Raw genomic sequence first — 18,367 nt, 5'->3', positions numbered from 1 at the left:
CAGTCTGGTTACTGGAAAAGAGCCCGCAGGTCTGTACTGCTAATTCCCCTTTCTACACTGGCCATCTGTGTGCTGTTTGCTGTGCCAGTGTATGCAATGATCTGTGTCAGTGATACCAGGCAAGAAAGAAGCAGAAATAGAAATGAGAAAATATGATGTCCAAGAAAGCAAGAACAGAAGTAAAATGAAAATTCCTCCATACAAGTGGTATAATCTAGAGAGAGATGCGCAATCCCAGTCCAACAAGCAAATCTTTACTAAAAATACACTTACGTCTCTTTTGCTATGTCCAATCATGGTGTTGGAAGGACTATACCAATGACTTCTTCATGTTGCTGGAGGTTTCCAATACCACCAAAGAGTTTTATTCCCTCCTTTAGTTCTTCTGGGTTCTCCACCAGCAGCATAGGAGTTTATCATTTAGGGAAATGCCTTTCCTTTTAGTACTTATGAGAAAAGGAGGTGCCTAAGGGAGGCTGAGCAGGCGTGCAGCTTCTACTGTTCTTACCGGAAAGAAGAGGGGGTCAGAGACCAGCACCCAATCTGGCATTCAGTTCCTCAACGATGTTGCCAATTTGTTTCGGCTAGAACATTTAAAGATGGAAGAGCAGCACTGGATTTCCTTATTCTACTTCCCAGATTTCAGACCTTCTCTCTTCACAGTTCCTAGGTAGTTGCAATGAATGTTCAAAGAGGTATCACAGACAACAACCAAAGATTCAAAAGGTAACTGTTGGGCAGCAGGTCCGTCACCTGTGACCCCTGGGCCTCGACCATCAACACATCATCCATTTCTTCTTGGCCACCTCTTCCCTTCACCACACCCCCTCCCATAAGTTGCCTCTTTTTGGGTTAAAACACCATATAGCACACCTTCTCCTCACTTGATTATTGATACCTCACAGGCCTATGTTTTTAACTAACGTGTTTATATCATGCTTTCGTGTCATATATGATATACTTGTGTGCTCGATGATCATGCCAGTTACTCATGCAGGAATCTGAACTGCTATCTGCTGTGTCCTTGGATTTAATGCAGCTTGGCTAGGAAGAGAGGATGTTGTTATAAGTTAAGGTTTCTCCGAGTCTGACTAGTAGGTCAGGTGTGAGTGTCTGGTTAAATGCAGAGTAGAAATACTGGCCACTGTCCCTCTAGTGCAGTCAGGGCTATGCTTAGAGCAGCCAGAAGTGCCCACTCTGCTAAGTGGTACCCCAACTACTACTTCTCCGTGAAAAGTTTGGCGACACCTGTTGGAGTTAATACAATCTCAACTGCATTTTGGATGGACTGTTCTCAGGGCCTCCAGGTTGTTTTAGATGGCCCACCTTGAACACACTCTTGTGAACCTTTACCGAGCATGAAGTCAAGTTAGAAATGAGGGTGCTGTCACAATGCAGTCCACGTGTGGACGTGGGAAGGGTGTCCAGATACCTAATGCAGGATGCAAACTGGGAGAGAATAATGGGGATCCTGCCTAGTGTAGTGATACAGTATCACTACATTGGACTCACTAGGTTTCCCCAACAGAAGTAGGCAAACGCTGCTCTTTAGAAATAGGTATTTGACTGCCAATTTCTAGTCTGTCCACTAGGATGAAATCCAACCTGGGCTGCATTTGTCTAACTCTCAAATTCAGTGTTTCCATTCATTATTCTTCAGCACTGGTTCCCTGAGAGCAATGTTTTTATAGGGTTATAAAGCCACAGTCCTGCTTCCCTCCAGTGATTTTCTTGTGAGCATCCTACGTAGAGACCTGAAGTGGGCTACAGGGACCCCACGGAGAGCCTCCTGCCGTTCTCTCCCATCAAGTCTTTAAGGAGCCATTATTAAGGATCTAGACTTCTGTTCTTCTCGCTAAACTCAAAGTTGATTCCCAAGGCACGGGCAAAACAGGTGCTTTTTCTTTTGTATGATAATACTAGAAGGCCTGTCACAGAGCACAGGGTAGCTGTAAGTAGAATTTGTTTGAAATCGAGGAATTCCTTAGGTCGTCTTCACCATTAAGTGAAAATGAAGAGAAACAATCTAGGAAAGCAGTATGATAAGCTCGCTCACAAGCAACTTCTTTTAATCATGTAAGTTCTTACCTGCTCTGCTAGTTTGCTTGTCTCATCCTTCTATTTTTTGGGGAAAAAAACCAAACCATATTATTATATTCCTTTCCTCTGAACTGTTAGAAAAGGTGATTAGCACCTGCATGAATATGGCTTCATGACTTGATTTGATCCTGATTGTGCAACCTTGATTCCCCGAACGGGCATTCTATTAGACTATGGTGCTGCTTTAATTGGCCGAATCTATTATGGGGTCCCTGAGGGGGCTGATGACTAGCAGGCATGTCCTGGGTAGACACTCTGGCCCCTGGGAAGATGGGGGGGCAAGGGGCAGGCCACATGTGGCAGGCGGATGGGGAAGGGTTTTAAAGTTTCTGCTCATTAGACGGTCCTCCACCAATTGGAGGAGAAAACTTGGGCCTCTCTCCTTTCAAGGCTGAAACCTGATAGGCTTTGATCTTCATCTCAGTTCACCCCAAGGCTCCTCTCTTCTGTCCTCACAAGATAGACTAGAAGAGTGGTGGCTTAAGGAAGAAATGTTAGGAGAGAGGTCCAATTTGGTTTCCCTGTGACTCAGGAGGCAGTGGTCACATGGGCTTCCAGGGTCAGAAAAAGCTGCCTGCGTATGCTATTCCACTCAAAGTTCAATATCAGTGTAATCACCTTCTTCCCATTTTGATGTAAAGAACTCTTTTTCTGCCCTTAGTTTGTTGTTTTTTGTTTGTTTGTTTTTTGACGTTAAAAAACCCCTGCTTCACCATACGTCACATGCCTGTCGGTCAAGGTCATGATAAAAGGGCTGCAAGTAGCATCTGCTCTCCTGTCTAGAAACTGCCTCCTGGGGTTGGTGGGAGAGGTCCAGCCACATCCGGTCCCAGAACACGGTGTACAGCTCAGCTGTAGGTTACCAAGGTGTTATCCACGCATAGATGATTTGAGGTGTGAGATGTGCTCCGAGTGATACTGGGTCACTTGTCCAAGCAGGTGCTTTGACCTCAAATCTGTCCCCACTCAGGTATCACAGTTTCTTCTGGGACAGAAGGGATGGAGAATCCCTAGTGGTCCAGGAAACCCCAATGAACTGATATGAAAACAAAAGAATGGGTCTCACTAAATGGCTGATGCCAACTCCCTGTATCCTAATTTGTTCTCCAGGATGAAGTTTACGGCTATTTAACCCCCTCCTCCATCCATGTATAATTCCATTTTCTGTTCTGTTACATAAAAAAAAACAATGAAAAAATAACCGTTTTTCGAGTGTGGGAAATAGATAGTCTTGGACCTCTTAAAGTAGTTTTGGTAAGTTTCAACATTTTTGGCGAGAAGGGTGCCCAGGATCTTGCTGCAATAGGATCAAAATTAAGATCAATAATCAAACCAGCAGGATGTAAAGACCAAGGCTTGAACCTGCTCAAGGCAACTGTCACAAAACATCCTTTTCTTCTTCTGTCACAAGTTTATATACATCAGGTTTGGGTTAGAAAGCTTGAAATCTCTGCTTTTAAAAAAAAATTGGAAAATCTTGGTAATTCTTCTGGTCTCATAACAGAGCGAACTTTGGACCTCTAGAAGAAACAGTTATCAAATACTTCTTCAGCAGTTTTTCATTGTTCCTATGGCTTAACAAGGGACTTCTTTAAGAAGGCACGGGGTGCTCAGAAAGAGATGAGCAAAATAAACATTTAGTGACATAGCTTTCGAGAACTTCTTGCAACACTGGTGTTACAAAGGATCATGCAGAGTACTACGTCTCACCGTCACTGTTCTCCTGTGTCTCTGTGTTAGTTGGTGCTCACACTGGCTTCCTTTTGACGCAGTCTTTCTTTCTGTTGTTTGAGAAAAAAATCGAGTTTAGTACAACCCCTTTTTAAAAATTTTCATCTTTCTCAAATTTTGGTACATTTCTCAAATGTCAGTCTAGAATGCCAAATAGAGTTGTACCAAATGCCCTAGAAATGAGAGGATTTCTATCCTTTTCCCTAGAAACCCTCAGTTTCCTACCCTTCCCACCCTATCACCTCACAAACACACAAAATAAGTAACCAGCTAATCAACCAACTATATCCATCTAAAACACCGGCCTTTACAATGCCAGGCTGTTCCGTTCTGTTCGCATCTTCTGTGACAAAGGTCCTAACTTCGTAGTGTTACTCAAAGACTCCTCCCATTAGGGAATGCTCAAGAAATAGTTTCTAGGAAGTCTAGATATGAAAAATCACTCTTTCCAAGTCAGGCATGTCTGCATGTGACCAACTTGGCAGGACTGAACAGAGGCTATGCAAAATGGAGGATGACGAGATTTAGTCTCTGCAGAATGGCAGAAGCTCCCATTTTGCCAAGGATACTCTGCTCCGTTCTTCCTGAGCTTCCTTCCCAGGGACAGCCTTCTAATGAGGAAGGACATGAAAGTCTGATGGCAAGATAAACAAGAGTACACAGAACAGAAACACAGACCCTCACTGTTTCTAGGACTTAGAAGTAAATATATTAAGCACAGTAAGACACATGGGTGTGTCTGGCCTTCAAGGTGGACAAATAGAAGGCTAAAAAAGAGATGGAACAAGTACAGCCCTTTGCAAAGAGCAGGTGCAGAGAGATACCCTTTGAGAACAGGTCCTAAGCTTCTTGTGATCTAGGAGATGTGAAAATGCAGTGGATCACTAAATTGGCCTAGATGTAAACTTAAGATAATTTTTAAACACCCATCCTGTTTGGATACCATGCCTGACTTGTGAACTTGAATCAGGAATCAGTTTATGAGCTCTTCCCTAATTTCCACCAAAACAAACAGGCGACAGAACAAACCACCCCAAGGAGCAGAGGATCACAGCTGAGAGCTTACTCCCCATGGAGGTCACCAATAAAAGAATGCCACGGTCCACCCACTGTTTCCCCTTTGTCTACAGGCCTGAGTCCATTCTCTCTGCCCCTGAAAATAAGGCTTGGCTGTAAAAGTTAGGATAGAGGCCCAAATAAGAGGCCTGGGGAAAAGGGCAGTGTCTAATGAGGGAGGAAGACAGAAATAAGAGTTGAACCCACTGCCAACAGAAGATCATGCTCAAATGAGCACCACAAACGCATGGTCAAATGGGCACAGAGGATGTGTCCATTCGGGTAGGAGCTCTGTGAGCTAACCATGACTGTCCCTGACCCAGCTGTAATCGACTTCACTCAACATTCATTGAGCTGCTGATGGGGCTGTGATGAGAACATCATGGTCAGTCAATAGAAATGACCTCACTTTTAACTTATACCCCACTTAGATGGTCAAAGGATTTAAAGCAGCCGGCAAAAAAGTACTAGTGGAGAATAAAGAAGCCAAGTAACTTCACTAAGGTTTTACAATTAGTAAGTGGCTGATCTGGGATTTGAATCTCTACATCTAAATGGGTTCCTAACCCATTTAGCTTTTCCAGCTGGAACACAGAGATTCCTTGTGATCCTTACTGAAAATGGGACTGTGGAGGACGACAGTTTCCCCTCACAGCTAGGAAGACAGGCTAGCCTGCTTAGCTTCTAGCCCAGGGAGAGCTGTCGGGGGACCCAGAGTCTCGTTCTGGTTCTGGCTGTCCATTTGTGAAGTGATCCTAGGTAAGCTGTATCTTTCTGCATCTCAGTTTTACGAACTCTCGAAAGAGGATCATCCCTGCCCCTTTCCTTAACAGGGAGAAGGAATTGGTGAGGGTGAGAATACTTAAACATTTCAGGAGAGCAGTCCTTTGAGATGAGAGGGATCATGGCGCGGGGTGCGGCGTGGAAGGGTGTGAAATGGCAAGTGACTACTTGAGCGCTCGAGGCAGTGTTTGTTCCTCACTCTGTCCTCCCTTATATTCTTTCTTACCCATATGCTACTCTGGGAGGGGAACTGAGAATCTGGATACTACTCATTCCTCTGAGTTTTATCCTTTAAATTCTGACCCACTACTGGGTGCATCTCAGTTATAATGAAAAATCTTGAGGTTGTGAATGAAAAATGCATCTCACCAGACTAGCCGTGGGGTTAATTTTCTTTGTCTCCACTTTCTTCTCTGCTGTCAACTTGCTGACTGATTCCTGAGCCATTTTCAATCTGAAATGGAAACAGGGAGGGGGGAGGGGAGAGGAGGATAAGAAAGGAGAAGAAAAAAGGAAAGAAGAGAGAGGTCAGGTTAAACAGAAATCCAAATGCTGTTGAATTAACCAATTAGCAGTTTGAAAATATAAGGAACGGTTTTCAGTGCTTTTCATTACTAAATTCAAACTTTGAGAAGGTGACTGTTCTGGGTTATCAAAGCTGAATTTCCTTCACTGGCTGAGAGGCTCACCAAGATGTCTTTGGGGAAGGCTGTGCTTTTGCAACCAATGCAGGAGGAGTTTCTGATCTACGGAAGACTAGGTGGATTCACTGTACTCTCAGGGCACACTTCAAGGCTCTCTGGCTTGTGATCCACTCAGTAGGTAAGATGAAGACAATTTTGAAAAGCGAAATTTTGGAGAAACATAGGAAAACTACAAATATTAAAATTCACCAGTTCACATTAAGTGAAAAGACAACCCACACAGAATGGGAAAAATATTTGTAAATCATACGTCTGAGAAAGGACTTGCATTCAGAATACATGAGGGACTCTTAACAACTCAAATAAAAAGACAAATTACCCAATTTAAAAAACAGGCAAAGGATTTGACTAGACATTTCTCCAAAGACATACAAACGGCCCGTAAGCACAGGAAAAGCTGCTCGACATCATCAGTCATCGGAGAAGTACAAAGCAAAACCACAATGAGATTATCACTCCACAGCCACTGGGATGGCTGGAATTGAAAAGAAAGACAGTAACAAGTGTTGGAGGTGAGGATGTGAAGAAGTTGGAATCCTCCTACATTGCTGATGGGTCTGGAGAATGGTCCAGTCACTTTGGAAAAGAGTTTGGCAGCTTTCCAAAATGTTAAACAAAATTACCACGTGACCCAGCCATTCGACTGCTAGGTATATAAATATATGTGTACCCAAGAAAATGAAAATGTATGTCCAGACAAAAATTTATATGTAAATGTTTGTAGCAGCATCATTTATAATAGCCAAGAGTAGACACAGCCCAAATTTAGATTAGCTGCTAGATGGATAAACAAAATGTGGTGTATTAACACAATGGAATATTACTGAACCATAAAAAGGAATGAAGTGCTGATACACGCTACAACGTGGGTGAACCTCAGAAACATTAAGGTAAATGGAAGAAGCCAGCCAGTGACAAAAATCCACATGTTATGTGATTCCATTGATATGAAATCCACAGAGACAGAAAGTAGATTAGCAGTGCCAGGTGCCGAGGGGAGGGGAGAAGGGGCGTGACTGCTAAGGGGTGAGGGGTTTCTCCTAAAACTAGGTAGCAGTGCTGGTTGCACATCCTTGTGAATATACCGAAAAACCACAGAATTGGACACCTTTAAAAGGGTACATTTTACAGTATGAATCATCTCAATAAAGCTGCTATAAAAATTCAGCTCCACAACATGATATTATTTCTTATCCAGCTCATCAATTCAACAAAGTAATATTTCTTATCCATCAGAGAGGCGAATCAAAGCCAGGCAATATCAGCTGTTACTGGGGATGTGAGGAAACGGGAAGTGCCGAACTGGGTATGAGGGCCTGTAAGTTGGTACAGCTGGCTTTGGCAGCATCAACTGAAACTGAAAACATACATACCCTGTGAGCTGTCAATTCCTCTTCTAGGGAGATACCCCAAAGAAACTTATAATTAGACACATCTTTCACTGTGACAATATATGCAATAACGAAAAACTGAAAACCACCCAGTGATCAGATTCAATAGGATGATGGATCGCTGGTAAGAGCAAACAGTAATAGCTAACATTTATTGGGTGCTTACTGCATGTCTGGTCCTGTTCTACCCGCTTTATTTGAATTCAACCATTTAATTCTCACCAACAACCCTGTGAGATAGAAACTTTCACTACTTGTATTTTACAGGTCTTAAGCACCGTGCAATGATGCTTGTATATTATATTCATTTAATGGAATATGGTATAACTGTGAAAAGGAATAAACTAGATCTGAATTCACCAATTATGGATATCAGAAACATGATATTGAGAGAGTGATGAATTCTGCAGAGTGACAGAGTGAAGAGGCCATCTAGCCTGATGGTTAAGTGCTCGGCTCCAGAACCTGACTGAGATGAATTCTCAGCCCCACTACTTATGAGCTGTGTGACCCTGGGCAAGGGACCTCTCTGTGCACCTAAAAAAGAGGATAACAACAACAGTGTGGGCTACGCAGAGTCACTGAAAGGACTGAGAAAGTGCTGCTCTAGGCACTGTGTAATCACTCAACATGTGTTCACTACTATCGTTACTGTGTATGCAACATGCTACCTTGCATATATATTGGGGAGTAGTGCCCAAGAAACAGTGTTGTTCACAGATGCCTGCACAGTGTCTATGAACATACATGTAAACATCTATATTTATATGCAGACTGGAAAGATACTAGTTTCATGATAGAGGTTATCACTAGAAATACAGAAGAGAATGACATTGGGAGGTAGTATATCTACTAGAATTTCATTTCTATCTATAATACTTCATTTTTCAATGTAAAATCTTAAAGAATATGTGGCAAAATGTTAACAATTCTAGGTGGTGGGAATATGGGTGTGTTAAATTATCCTTAATATGTTTCTTTATTTTAGAAATGTCTTCAAAAATATTTTTAGGGCTTCCCTGGTGGTGCAGTGGTTGAGAGTCCGCCTGCCGATTCAGGGGACACGGGTTCGTGTCCCGGTCTGGGAAGATCCCACATGCCGCGGAGCGGCTGGGCCCGTGAGCCATGGCCGCTGAGCCTGCACGTCCGGAGCCTGTGCTCCGCAACGGGAGAGGCCGCAACAGTGAGGGGCCCACGTACCGCCAAAAAAAAAAAAAAAAAATATATATATATATATATATATATATATTTTAAAATACCAAATATTTAAAGACCCACCAAATCACAGACATTAAAAAAAAAAGAACATGCTTTTTCTTCAGGGCCTCAAATACAAACCTTTCACTCAATATTAATCACATACTCACTTAATATTGAAGAAGTGGCTGAGTGCCTTAGCTCTTTACTTATCTAGTTTTGCACAATTTGCTTGAAACACACACTTCATAATCCAATCTCCCTGCCCACATGCACAAGTTAGTTCAGTGAATTCAACATGCTGACTTGTGCATCAGAAAAGAAGTAAAAGTGAGACAAAGACGAGCAATGATTTATAAAACCCAAGAAATACATCTGTGAAGCTGCCGTGAGAACGGGCAATTCTGGACAGGGGCATAGGTCTGAGCGTATACACCACACTACCTACTAAACATTTCTGCTTGCAGCAGTAACTGTGACTATACCCATACAAGAAAGGAATGCGCTAGAAGGTTCACAGCCAGGTCAGACTACATTGGAGACTGACTACTAAGGAATCTGCAAACCAAGATGATGGTGCTGTCAATGAGGCCACAGCTTGTAGCATCTACTTTTCTTGGCATCTCTCCGGCAAGATTTGTTTTCAGAGAGAGCACTTATTAGTGACCCTTTAATCCACATTCCAATGGAATGGTTTGGAATTACTATTTCTCTCTGGGCTCCCTAACTTTTAGGGCACTTTTGGGAGTCATCTTTTGCTTAAGTAGTTCCTTTTCACCTTAGAATTCTGGTCTCTTCTTTCAGAGCTGGTCTTCTACCACACTCCTGGCTCAGCATCGCCTCCCCCAATTCCCAATTTCACTTCTCAGAAGCCCTGCGATCACTTCCCACGTTCTCTCAGTATCTGGGGGGATGGTGGTCGGGGATGTGGAGGCCAGGAGCCAACCTAAGATCCTGTCCGCGCTGCTAACCTTTTCCTACTGGTCAGTGGCTGTCCCGCAGACTACGGGCTGCCATGCATACCCCAGGCTTCCGGGGACAATTCTGATCTTGGTGACTCCATCCTGCTCGTCTCTAAATGTTCTCATTCAATTATGATGTCTCCCTCTCACAGGGCGCTCTTGAAAAATCATCAAGGATTGGGAGAAAGCATAGCTTGGTGGCAAGTAGCTTCTGCATCAGCGAGGCTTGATTCTAACTCCAACTCTGCCAATTACTAGAAAACTTGGAGCAAGTTAATCAACTATCAGTTTCCTTATATATAAAATGGTATGATATATATAGCACATATATATGTATATATATATATATACACACACGATATTAACTCCGTGGTATTATTGTGAGGATTAAATTAATTAATATATCTAGTAAAACCTCTAGTATACATGGTATATAGCAAGTGGTCAATAAAGGATAACAATTATGGAACTTCCATCACGGATATAAAGGATTACTCCTTAAGAATGCACAACAGTAGTTTCTGACTACAAATACAACAAATGGAGCTATTAGCTAAGTACTATCTTGTAGTAATACCATTTAGACGTGTCCTGAAGGCAAACCACATCAAATCTCTATTACCCCGAGATTTAGCAAACCAAGGGAACTCAGCTCAATTTTTCTGATCTGAACACAGATTCTAAAAGTCATAACGAGAAGCTACACTTCGGTGCAGGCATGACATAAATTTTTCAAACAAATACGAGAAACTATTTCAACTTCAAAAGGAAGATTCCATCTACTTCCTCCCATTTTTCCAGGTTCCTTGGAGGTATCATAAGTAAAATTTAAATTTCAAATAGTATAGAACTTCTGAATAAATATATATTTTTCACGTTAACCTTTTCTCATAACCAAAATAACACTTGTTCCTTATAGGAATATTATATATCTATACACAGAAAGATTATATTTTCAGTTTATATTATATATTTAAAAGTATAAAGAAAAAGTAAGACTCACTGGCCATTTAAATACTTCTCTGAGAATGTAGTTAAGACATAATGGGACCAGTTAACGAAAATTATCACATACAAACCTCTCAGCTAGACAGTAAGATACATGAGGGTAGGGATGGTGGCTATCATTTTTATTGCTGTGTTCCTAGCCCTTGATACAGTAGCCGGCACACATATACATGCCATGAAAAAACAGAGACCTAGAGAACAAAATCGAAAAAAAACCCTTTACTTTGCTGAAGTACTGCTCACTTGAATTTCTTGAAAGTGCTGAGCCATGAGGCTGCCCGGGCGTTCAACCTGCATGGTCGTGTGGGGCTTCCTGGTTTAATGCACTCCCGTCACTGTCTTGAAATTATTAGTATATGTATATATATATATATTTTTTTTTGGCCGCACTGCACGGTATGCAGGATCTTAGTTCCCTGACCAGGGATCGAACCCTGCAGTGGAAGTGCACCTGCAGTGGAAGCACAGAGTCTTAACCACTGGACCTCCAGGGAAGTCCCTTGAAATTCTTAGTTTTTGAACAAGGGGAGCCCCATAAATGATAAGGTTGGTCCTGTCTCAGACTTTCTAGGACATTTAAAGTCATTTTATCATTAAAATGGAACATTTTCCAACCTTGTATTTCCAAGGCACATTTATGACATAAAGAACGAGAAATCTGGTTGGATAGAGTTCATACCTCCTGCCAAGGTTCGTTTATTTCACTGTGTTGTGAACATTTTTACGCACCTGCTTTTTACACTAGACTGGAGCTTCTCAAAAGCAGATATAGGACTTCACTGTCTTTCTTTCCTTCACATTTTGCACAGTAAAATGGCATAGAGTATATGACCATAAATAGTAAGTTAATGAATGAATAAATAATTATAAGTGATTAATCTCTAAACTGTAAAAATTCAGGCGTCAAGAATGGTTATGGGGGAAAACATTCATGTCCATTCAGGTGCATGAAAATATAAAGTCACTGACTCTCACCCGAATGAACACAACATCACCAGTGCTCAAAACTGATCCTGCAAGATACAAACGAGCAAATTCTCATGAGATTCTCTATATGTCCTTAACATTAGAGGGCAAAGCTAATTGTGGCGGGCAAGGCTGTTTCTCAATGGCTTTTGTATCATACAGTACGAAACTTACCCTTGATGAAAGACAAACGCTAAAATATTCTGACAGTCTGGCTACGTTACGTCCATTGTTATGATGGAGCATATAGGCAGGTCTTAAAAACTGCTTTGACCTGACGAGAGATTGATGGTTGGTGACTGGGTGGTCAGTCAGTCAGTCAGTCAATCTGTCTGTCTGTCCACCTGTCTCTCAAATGTCCTTCAAAAACCATGGGCAAAGTGTCCTATACCTGCTGAAGAAGCTACAGCAAGCTGCTGTCGTTGATCACATTAAATTCACCCAGCATCAGTGTTCTGGTAATGATGTGGGAAGAGACTGCAAAGTAGAGGTCAGCAGTGTGATCGACCTCTGGAGGGTTTAAACAAATGTAAATTCAGTTTCCATCAACCACAGGAGGTTTAAATAAATGCGAGCTCCCGTGTGTAATGCAGAGACTTCACACAAGAATACAAAGTTCTCACCTCCCTTACAAAACTGGAAGGTGTGGCAACATTGAGTGGCATTTCTGTGCGGCAACACCTCAGTCTGCAACACTTGCCATCGCTCCTCATCCTATCCTCAGCCCGAGGCTGTCCAGTGGTACCATCTACCAGCTTGTTTGCACAACTGGTTTTCTTATACCCGGCACACACCACTCATTTTTGCTGCCCGCCTGGACTCTCTAAGCTTCGAAGTTTTGGCCGGAGACTTGCTGGAAGGCTTCTGTGATAGTTCAGGAGCCCAGGGATGAGGACCCAGACAATGAAGTAGTCTTTGAAATGATCTAGTTCCCTCTGATCCATCCTACTGATGAACATGGTGTCGATAATCAATGTGTTAACTCTTAAGAATGTCACCTCCCTTCTCAAAAACTCTCAGTGACTCCCAATCAACTTCAGCTGGGGTAGCAAAGGTTTCCTATAAAGGGCCAGAGAGTCAATATTCTAGACTTTGTGAGCCATATGGTCTCTGGAACTACTCAACGCTGCTGTTGTAGCGTGAAAGGAGCCCTAAAAAATATACAAATGAAGGACAGTACAACGTCGTGTTCTGAGAAATTTATTTACGAAAACCAGTTGTGGGCTGGATTTGAACTATAGTATAGGATCCAAATTCCTTACTCTGGCAATCAAAACTCCCTGTTTCGAACTTAGTTTACTGGTCTGTCTTACCTTTTCAGACCCAGGTCTGGTTCAATACTGTCGTTGGACAAATCACTTAACCCTTCTGAGCCTGAACTCAATTTCACCTTAAAAGTGGAAATAATACCATACCTAAATAACACAATTGCTATGAAAATTAAAGACACTTATTATCTGTGATTATTTATCAAGCATCCTTTCCTTCACCTCACTCCACGTGTTCCCTGTCCTGTCCAAACTTCTCACTCTTCTTTCTACCAAGGCTTTCTCACCCCTGCATCTTGCTCTTACTGTTCCCTCAATGACTTTTTTTTTTTTCCGGTACGTGGGCCTTTCACTGTTGTGGCCTCTCCCATTGCAGAGCACAGGCTCCGGACGCGCAGGCTCAGCGGCCATGGCTCACGGGCCCAGCCGCTCCGCGGCATGTGGGATCTTCCCGGACCGGGGCACGAACCCGTGTCCCCTGCATCGGCAGGCAGACTCTCAACCACTGCGCCACCAGGGAAGCCCCTCAATGACTTTCTTACTCATTTCCATGTGTTCAAATTCTTCCCATTCTTCTAGTCTCAGCTTAAGTGCCAGAGTCATGAAAGCTTCCTTCATCTCTCTTAGTCAGAAGTAATTGCTCTTTTCTCAAGTGAAAGGACACTTTGTGCCTCTCTTACGGCACTTAGGAACTTTTCCTCTTAGGACTTGTATAGGTGTCTTATTTCCCTCAAACCACTGGAACCACTTGAAGACAATGATCACGCCTTCTGCATACTGGGTCTTCTCCCTGATCCTACATCTAGCACTGTGCCATGCAGCAGTCAGCTGTTAGCAAATATCTAAGTGAAAGACAATGACTTGCATTGACAACTTTTTCTGCTTTACCTCAAACAAGCCTAAATGTTTAGTAAATACCCAGACGTCGTAGGACAATTATCTTTTGCATTTAGCCTTGGGGAAAAAATAAAACGTAAAAGCATGAAAAACTCTCGCTCCAGTTATTGATTAGCTGGTCGAGTCCTAAATACGGAAAAAGAAAGGGTGCTTAAGGCCACCCAAATGTGCTAAATATTTATGCCTGTCAGATTACATACATATTCCAGGATTCCTGAAAGTATCCACATTACTTTGCCCCCAAGGAGACTGAGGCTCAGAGAGGTTATACAACTTTCCCCAAGTCTGGAATTTGCCACTCTCACTTACGAGGTAAGAACTTTGTTGCATGCAGTCAGAGAGAACTGGTTGGACAATTTCTAGCTACAGCCATGCTCGATCTCTCCCTGGGCTTCATTGCTCATGGACTTGTCTTTGGTTCTGGCCTAGGTCTTGGTTCTGTTTTTGTTTCGGGTCTAAATATTTACGCTAGACCCTCACACATACTTGCCCATGATTACTCACAGGCAAATACCTAGACTTGATTTCAAAGGTTACATCTCACGCCCTCTAAAAAAAAAATTCTGAAATATAGGGAGGAAGACATACAAGTAAGTTAGAGAAAGAAAAGAACTACTTTCAATTTACAAATGCTTTAATAAAAGTGATTTCTGAAAACCTTTTCTTCCTTTCCGTTACAACACATCCCTAGAGAGTTATTAAGGGCCCCAGTAAATTTCAGTTGCTGCCAAAGTCTACTGAGGAAAGACGTGAATATGAGAGATTGAGGACGGTGACATGTGTCCTCAGATGGTCCTGCTTAGTCCTTGTTCTACAGAAATGATTTGCAACCTTGGTTGGCTGGGGAGGGAATTCTGCTTCCAGTTAGAAAGCTACGAGAGAACGTCATTCCCATCCTAAATGAAAAGATCTGGATATGGTACAAAATCACCCTTTTTCTTAACCTATTAGAGAGCCGGGATCACAAGGCAGCTGAGGCAACTGCATCCCAAAGAGTGATATGCCTTTCCATTTAAAGGCTCAGGCTCCCCACATTACAGCCTCCTTTTCTGGGAGATCTGGGCATGCTCTGGGGTTTCTACAGGCTAGATGTGTATTCCTGCGGCTGAATCAGACCAACGCAGAGCACAGCCTTCTGTGAGACTGAAGAAGTACGATGTCTTTATTCTTAGACGTCCAGTATTTCACTGGCTCGTGATGTACAAGGCAGAATACAGTGAAATCCTCCCGAACTTTACAATAACAGAAGCGCCTTCATTTTCAAACATAGGGATTGGGCATGCCAGCCAACCAAGAGGTAAGTGAGATATAGGAGGTGGGGTAGAGTGTTCAGGCTGTTTCGTACTCCTTGTCACTCATGGAAAAACCAGTAACTTAGAGCAGCATTTTCAAACTGTCTTCCAAAGAGCCTCAGCAAAGGTGCCTCAGGAAAAGCAGGAAGAGTTAAGGATTCTCTTAACCCCAACATCTGCAAGCCTGCTTCAACCAGAAAAGCTTAATTTAATCTGTTTTATATATTGGGGTTTCATGAATGTTTTCATTTGGATAAAAAAAGCTCTGCTGTTTAGAAAAAAATGTTGGAAAACGCTATGTATGGAACGCAACAGAACCCACTGAATCTCTTGGGCGGGGAAGAGAAAAAAATATCCTTCCTGTTCGGGAGAATGAGAGCCAGCAGAAGTCTTCTTCCTAAAGAACTGCCTAGGGATATCTGGGAGATGAACAGCTGATTAAGAAGACAAGGCCTCTTAAAAGAATGGTTCTTCTGACAGCCATAGCCACCGGATTTCAGCTTTGGGGCTCAAATCAAAACACAGCCAGTTCTGCCACTCTCCTCTGCATGCTACTTTCCAGATATGTTCTAAGCCTGGGAGATGGACAGTCTCTGACAAATACTCACAGACAGGCACCGTGGGGACAGATTCAGAGGAGCTGAAGTGTGGGAAAACTAAGTGCCCAGGGGTGCATCCACTTACTTCCCTGTCCTAAAGTCAGGAATTACCTTACATTTTATTATGGTTCATTTTCTTTGTGGTCTTTCTGGGAATTATAACTGATCTTCCTGATTTGGGTCCTATTCTACTCTCCAATTTCTATTTGCTCTTACTACCCTAGAATGAAGATGAAATGAACCCAACTGATTGCACCCTAAGGTTCCTCCCAATTTAATTCTGTGACTGCAATTAACATTTTCTTTGGGTCATCTGTTCTTTTCCTTTTCCTTTCTCTCCTATTCCAAATAACTGTCTGAAGTGTAACAAGACTGTCAACCTATTAACTTTTGAATAATTCTTAAGTATGAGGCTAGGTTACATTTTTAATGAAAAAAAGTCACACAGGCAACTAATGGATGTCTGGACACAGCTGATCTCAAATCATGGCTCAGGTTGGAATCTACGCTCCAAAGAGTGGGGTTAATTTTAGTATTTAAAAATGAGTAAATGGGGCTTCCCTGGTGGCGCAGTGGTTGAGAGTCCGCCTGCCGATGCAGGGGACGTGGGTTCGTGGCCTGGTCCGGGAAGATCCCACATGCCGCGGAGCGGTTAGGCCCGTGAGCCATGGCCGGTGAGCCTGCGCGTCCGGAGCCTGCGCTCCGCACGGGAGAGGCCGCAACAGCGAGAGGCCCGTGTACCGGGAAAAAAAAAAAATGAGTAGATGTTTTGGAAAAGGCAGGACTATGGAGACAATAAAAAGATGAGTGACTGTGGGGCAAGGAGGAGACGTGACTAGGCAGAGTGCAGAGGAGCTTTAGGGCAGTGAAAATACTCTGTATGATATTATAACGAGGGATTATATTATTACGCAATTCGTCCGAACCCACAGAATGGACAACACTAACAGGGAACCCTAAGGTAAAAACTATGGACTCTGGGTAATTATGGTGTGTCAATAATATTCATCTTTGGTTAAAAAAAAAAGTAGCATTATGACGAGTGATGTTGATAATGGAGGAGGCTACACATGTTTGGAGACAAGGAGATACATGGGAATTCTCTGTAGGAAATCCACCTACCTCTCAATTTTGTTGTAAACCTAGAACTGCTCTAAAAACATATTTTTAAAAAATGAAAAAAAACAGGTAGATGGCCCCCGCAAATTACCATTCTGTTTTAAATGCCTGTTGGTTTATTTATTAGAAATCCTCTAAATGAAAATGACCAATTCATTTCAGCAAGTGGAAAATAGACAATCTGGTTATATTACCAGGACACACTTGCTAGTAAATCACTCAACTCTCGTAATGTTGACAATGGGACTGAGGAAGCGACTTCAGGATTACAGAAGTAAAGTTTTGCCTGTAGAGCTACTAGCTTCAAAGAGGAAGCTCTGTTAGCCATCCAGTACAGTGTGACCTAAAAACATTAACCACTGCATGACCCAGACCATGTACACATCTTCACTGAAGATATTCCAAGTCAATGGCTTTGGGAACGTCAGTGGATGAAGGCAAAGAGAAGGGAGGCACTGCACGAATATAGTTCATAAAATGCATGTTGGCAAAAGCATGAAAGCTGACCAGCTGTAATGTAAATCTGTTTACAGAAGACTTGATATCAGTCATGGCTAAAGAGGTCAAACTAGTCTAGAAAGGGAACAGGGCAGGCTTCTGTGCACCAGTATGTGTAGTAATGGGCCTCTGAGTCAGCATGCTACAGGGAATAACACCCAAGTTCCCTAAAAAAACGGGATAAATAAAAGCTGAAGGTCCAAATCACTATGTCACTAGTCACTATGTCACTAGCTTATCCTAAAATTTTAGGATAAATTTTAGGATAAATTTTTTAAAATTTAAAAAATAAATTTAGGATAAATTTTTTTATCCTAAATTTAAATTTAAATTTTAAAAAATAAATTTAGGATAAATTTTTTAAAATTTAAAAAATAAATTTAGGATAAATTTTTTAAAATTTAAAAAAACGGGATAAATAAAAGCTGAAGGTCCAAATCACTATGTCACTAGTCACTATGTCACTAGCTTATCCTAAAATTTAGAGACATGTGAACCAGAATCTACCAAGCACGAGAACTCTTCTTTCTGGTGGCTATTCTGAAATACACAGAAGAACGTGATCAGCAAAGGAGCATGGGAAAAACATGCCCTTGTCCACGGCCCAGTAAGCTGTGGCCTGGGGCCCTTTGAAGGGTAGATACGGTTTTGTGGGATGACACCTACTGAAGATCATGCTTGTAAAGAAATAACTTCAGTCTGGCTTCCCAATGTGGGTTGACTTTACGAATCATTATTAGGGACAGCTTCTTCTATAAGTAAATGGTACTATTTTTATGGTCTCCCTTTAGGAGAA

The 18,367-nt window shown here is 42.2% G+C and overlaps 1 protein-coding gene across 2 annotated transcripts in view; it reads right to left on the bottom strand.

Moving 5' to 3' along the window:
* Positions 1-238: 238 nt before the first annotated feature.
* The window catches only part of FMN1 (formin 1), a 425,437-nt gene continuing 407,308 nt past the window's right edge, over positions 239-18,367 (bottom strand). Inside the window, exons 18-20 of one of the 2 annotated variants that reach the window (XM_073800707.1) lie at positions 6,040-6,124; positions 3,811-3,881; positions 239-3,136 (exon numbers count right to left, since the gene is read on the bottom strand). In XM_073800707.1, coding sequence (XP_073656808.1) covers positions 3,837-3,881; positions 6,040-6,124 — 130 coding nt within the window. In that variant the 3' untranslated portion in view covers positions 239-3,136; positions 3,811-3,836. Of the gene's footprint in view, positions 3,882-6,039; positions 6,125-18,367 lie in introns of both variants that reach the window. The other variant, XM_033851415.2, reaches the window with a different exon arrangement.

The sequence above is a fragment of the Tursiops truncatus genome, chromosome 2 (genome assembly GCF_011762595.2).
Source record: "Tursiops truncatus isolate mTurTru1 chromosome 2, mTurTru1.mat.Y, whole genome shotgun sequence".
NCBI classification, from domain to species: Eukaryota; Metazoa; Chordata; class Mammalia; order Artiodactyla; family Delphinidae; genus Tursiops; species Tursiops truncatus.
The sequence above is the reverse complement of the archived record's forward strand: the minus strand, read 5'-3'. Positions and strand labels throughout refer to the sequence as shown.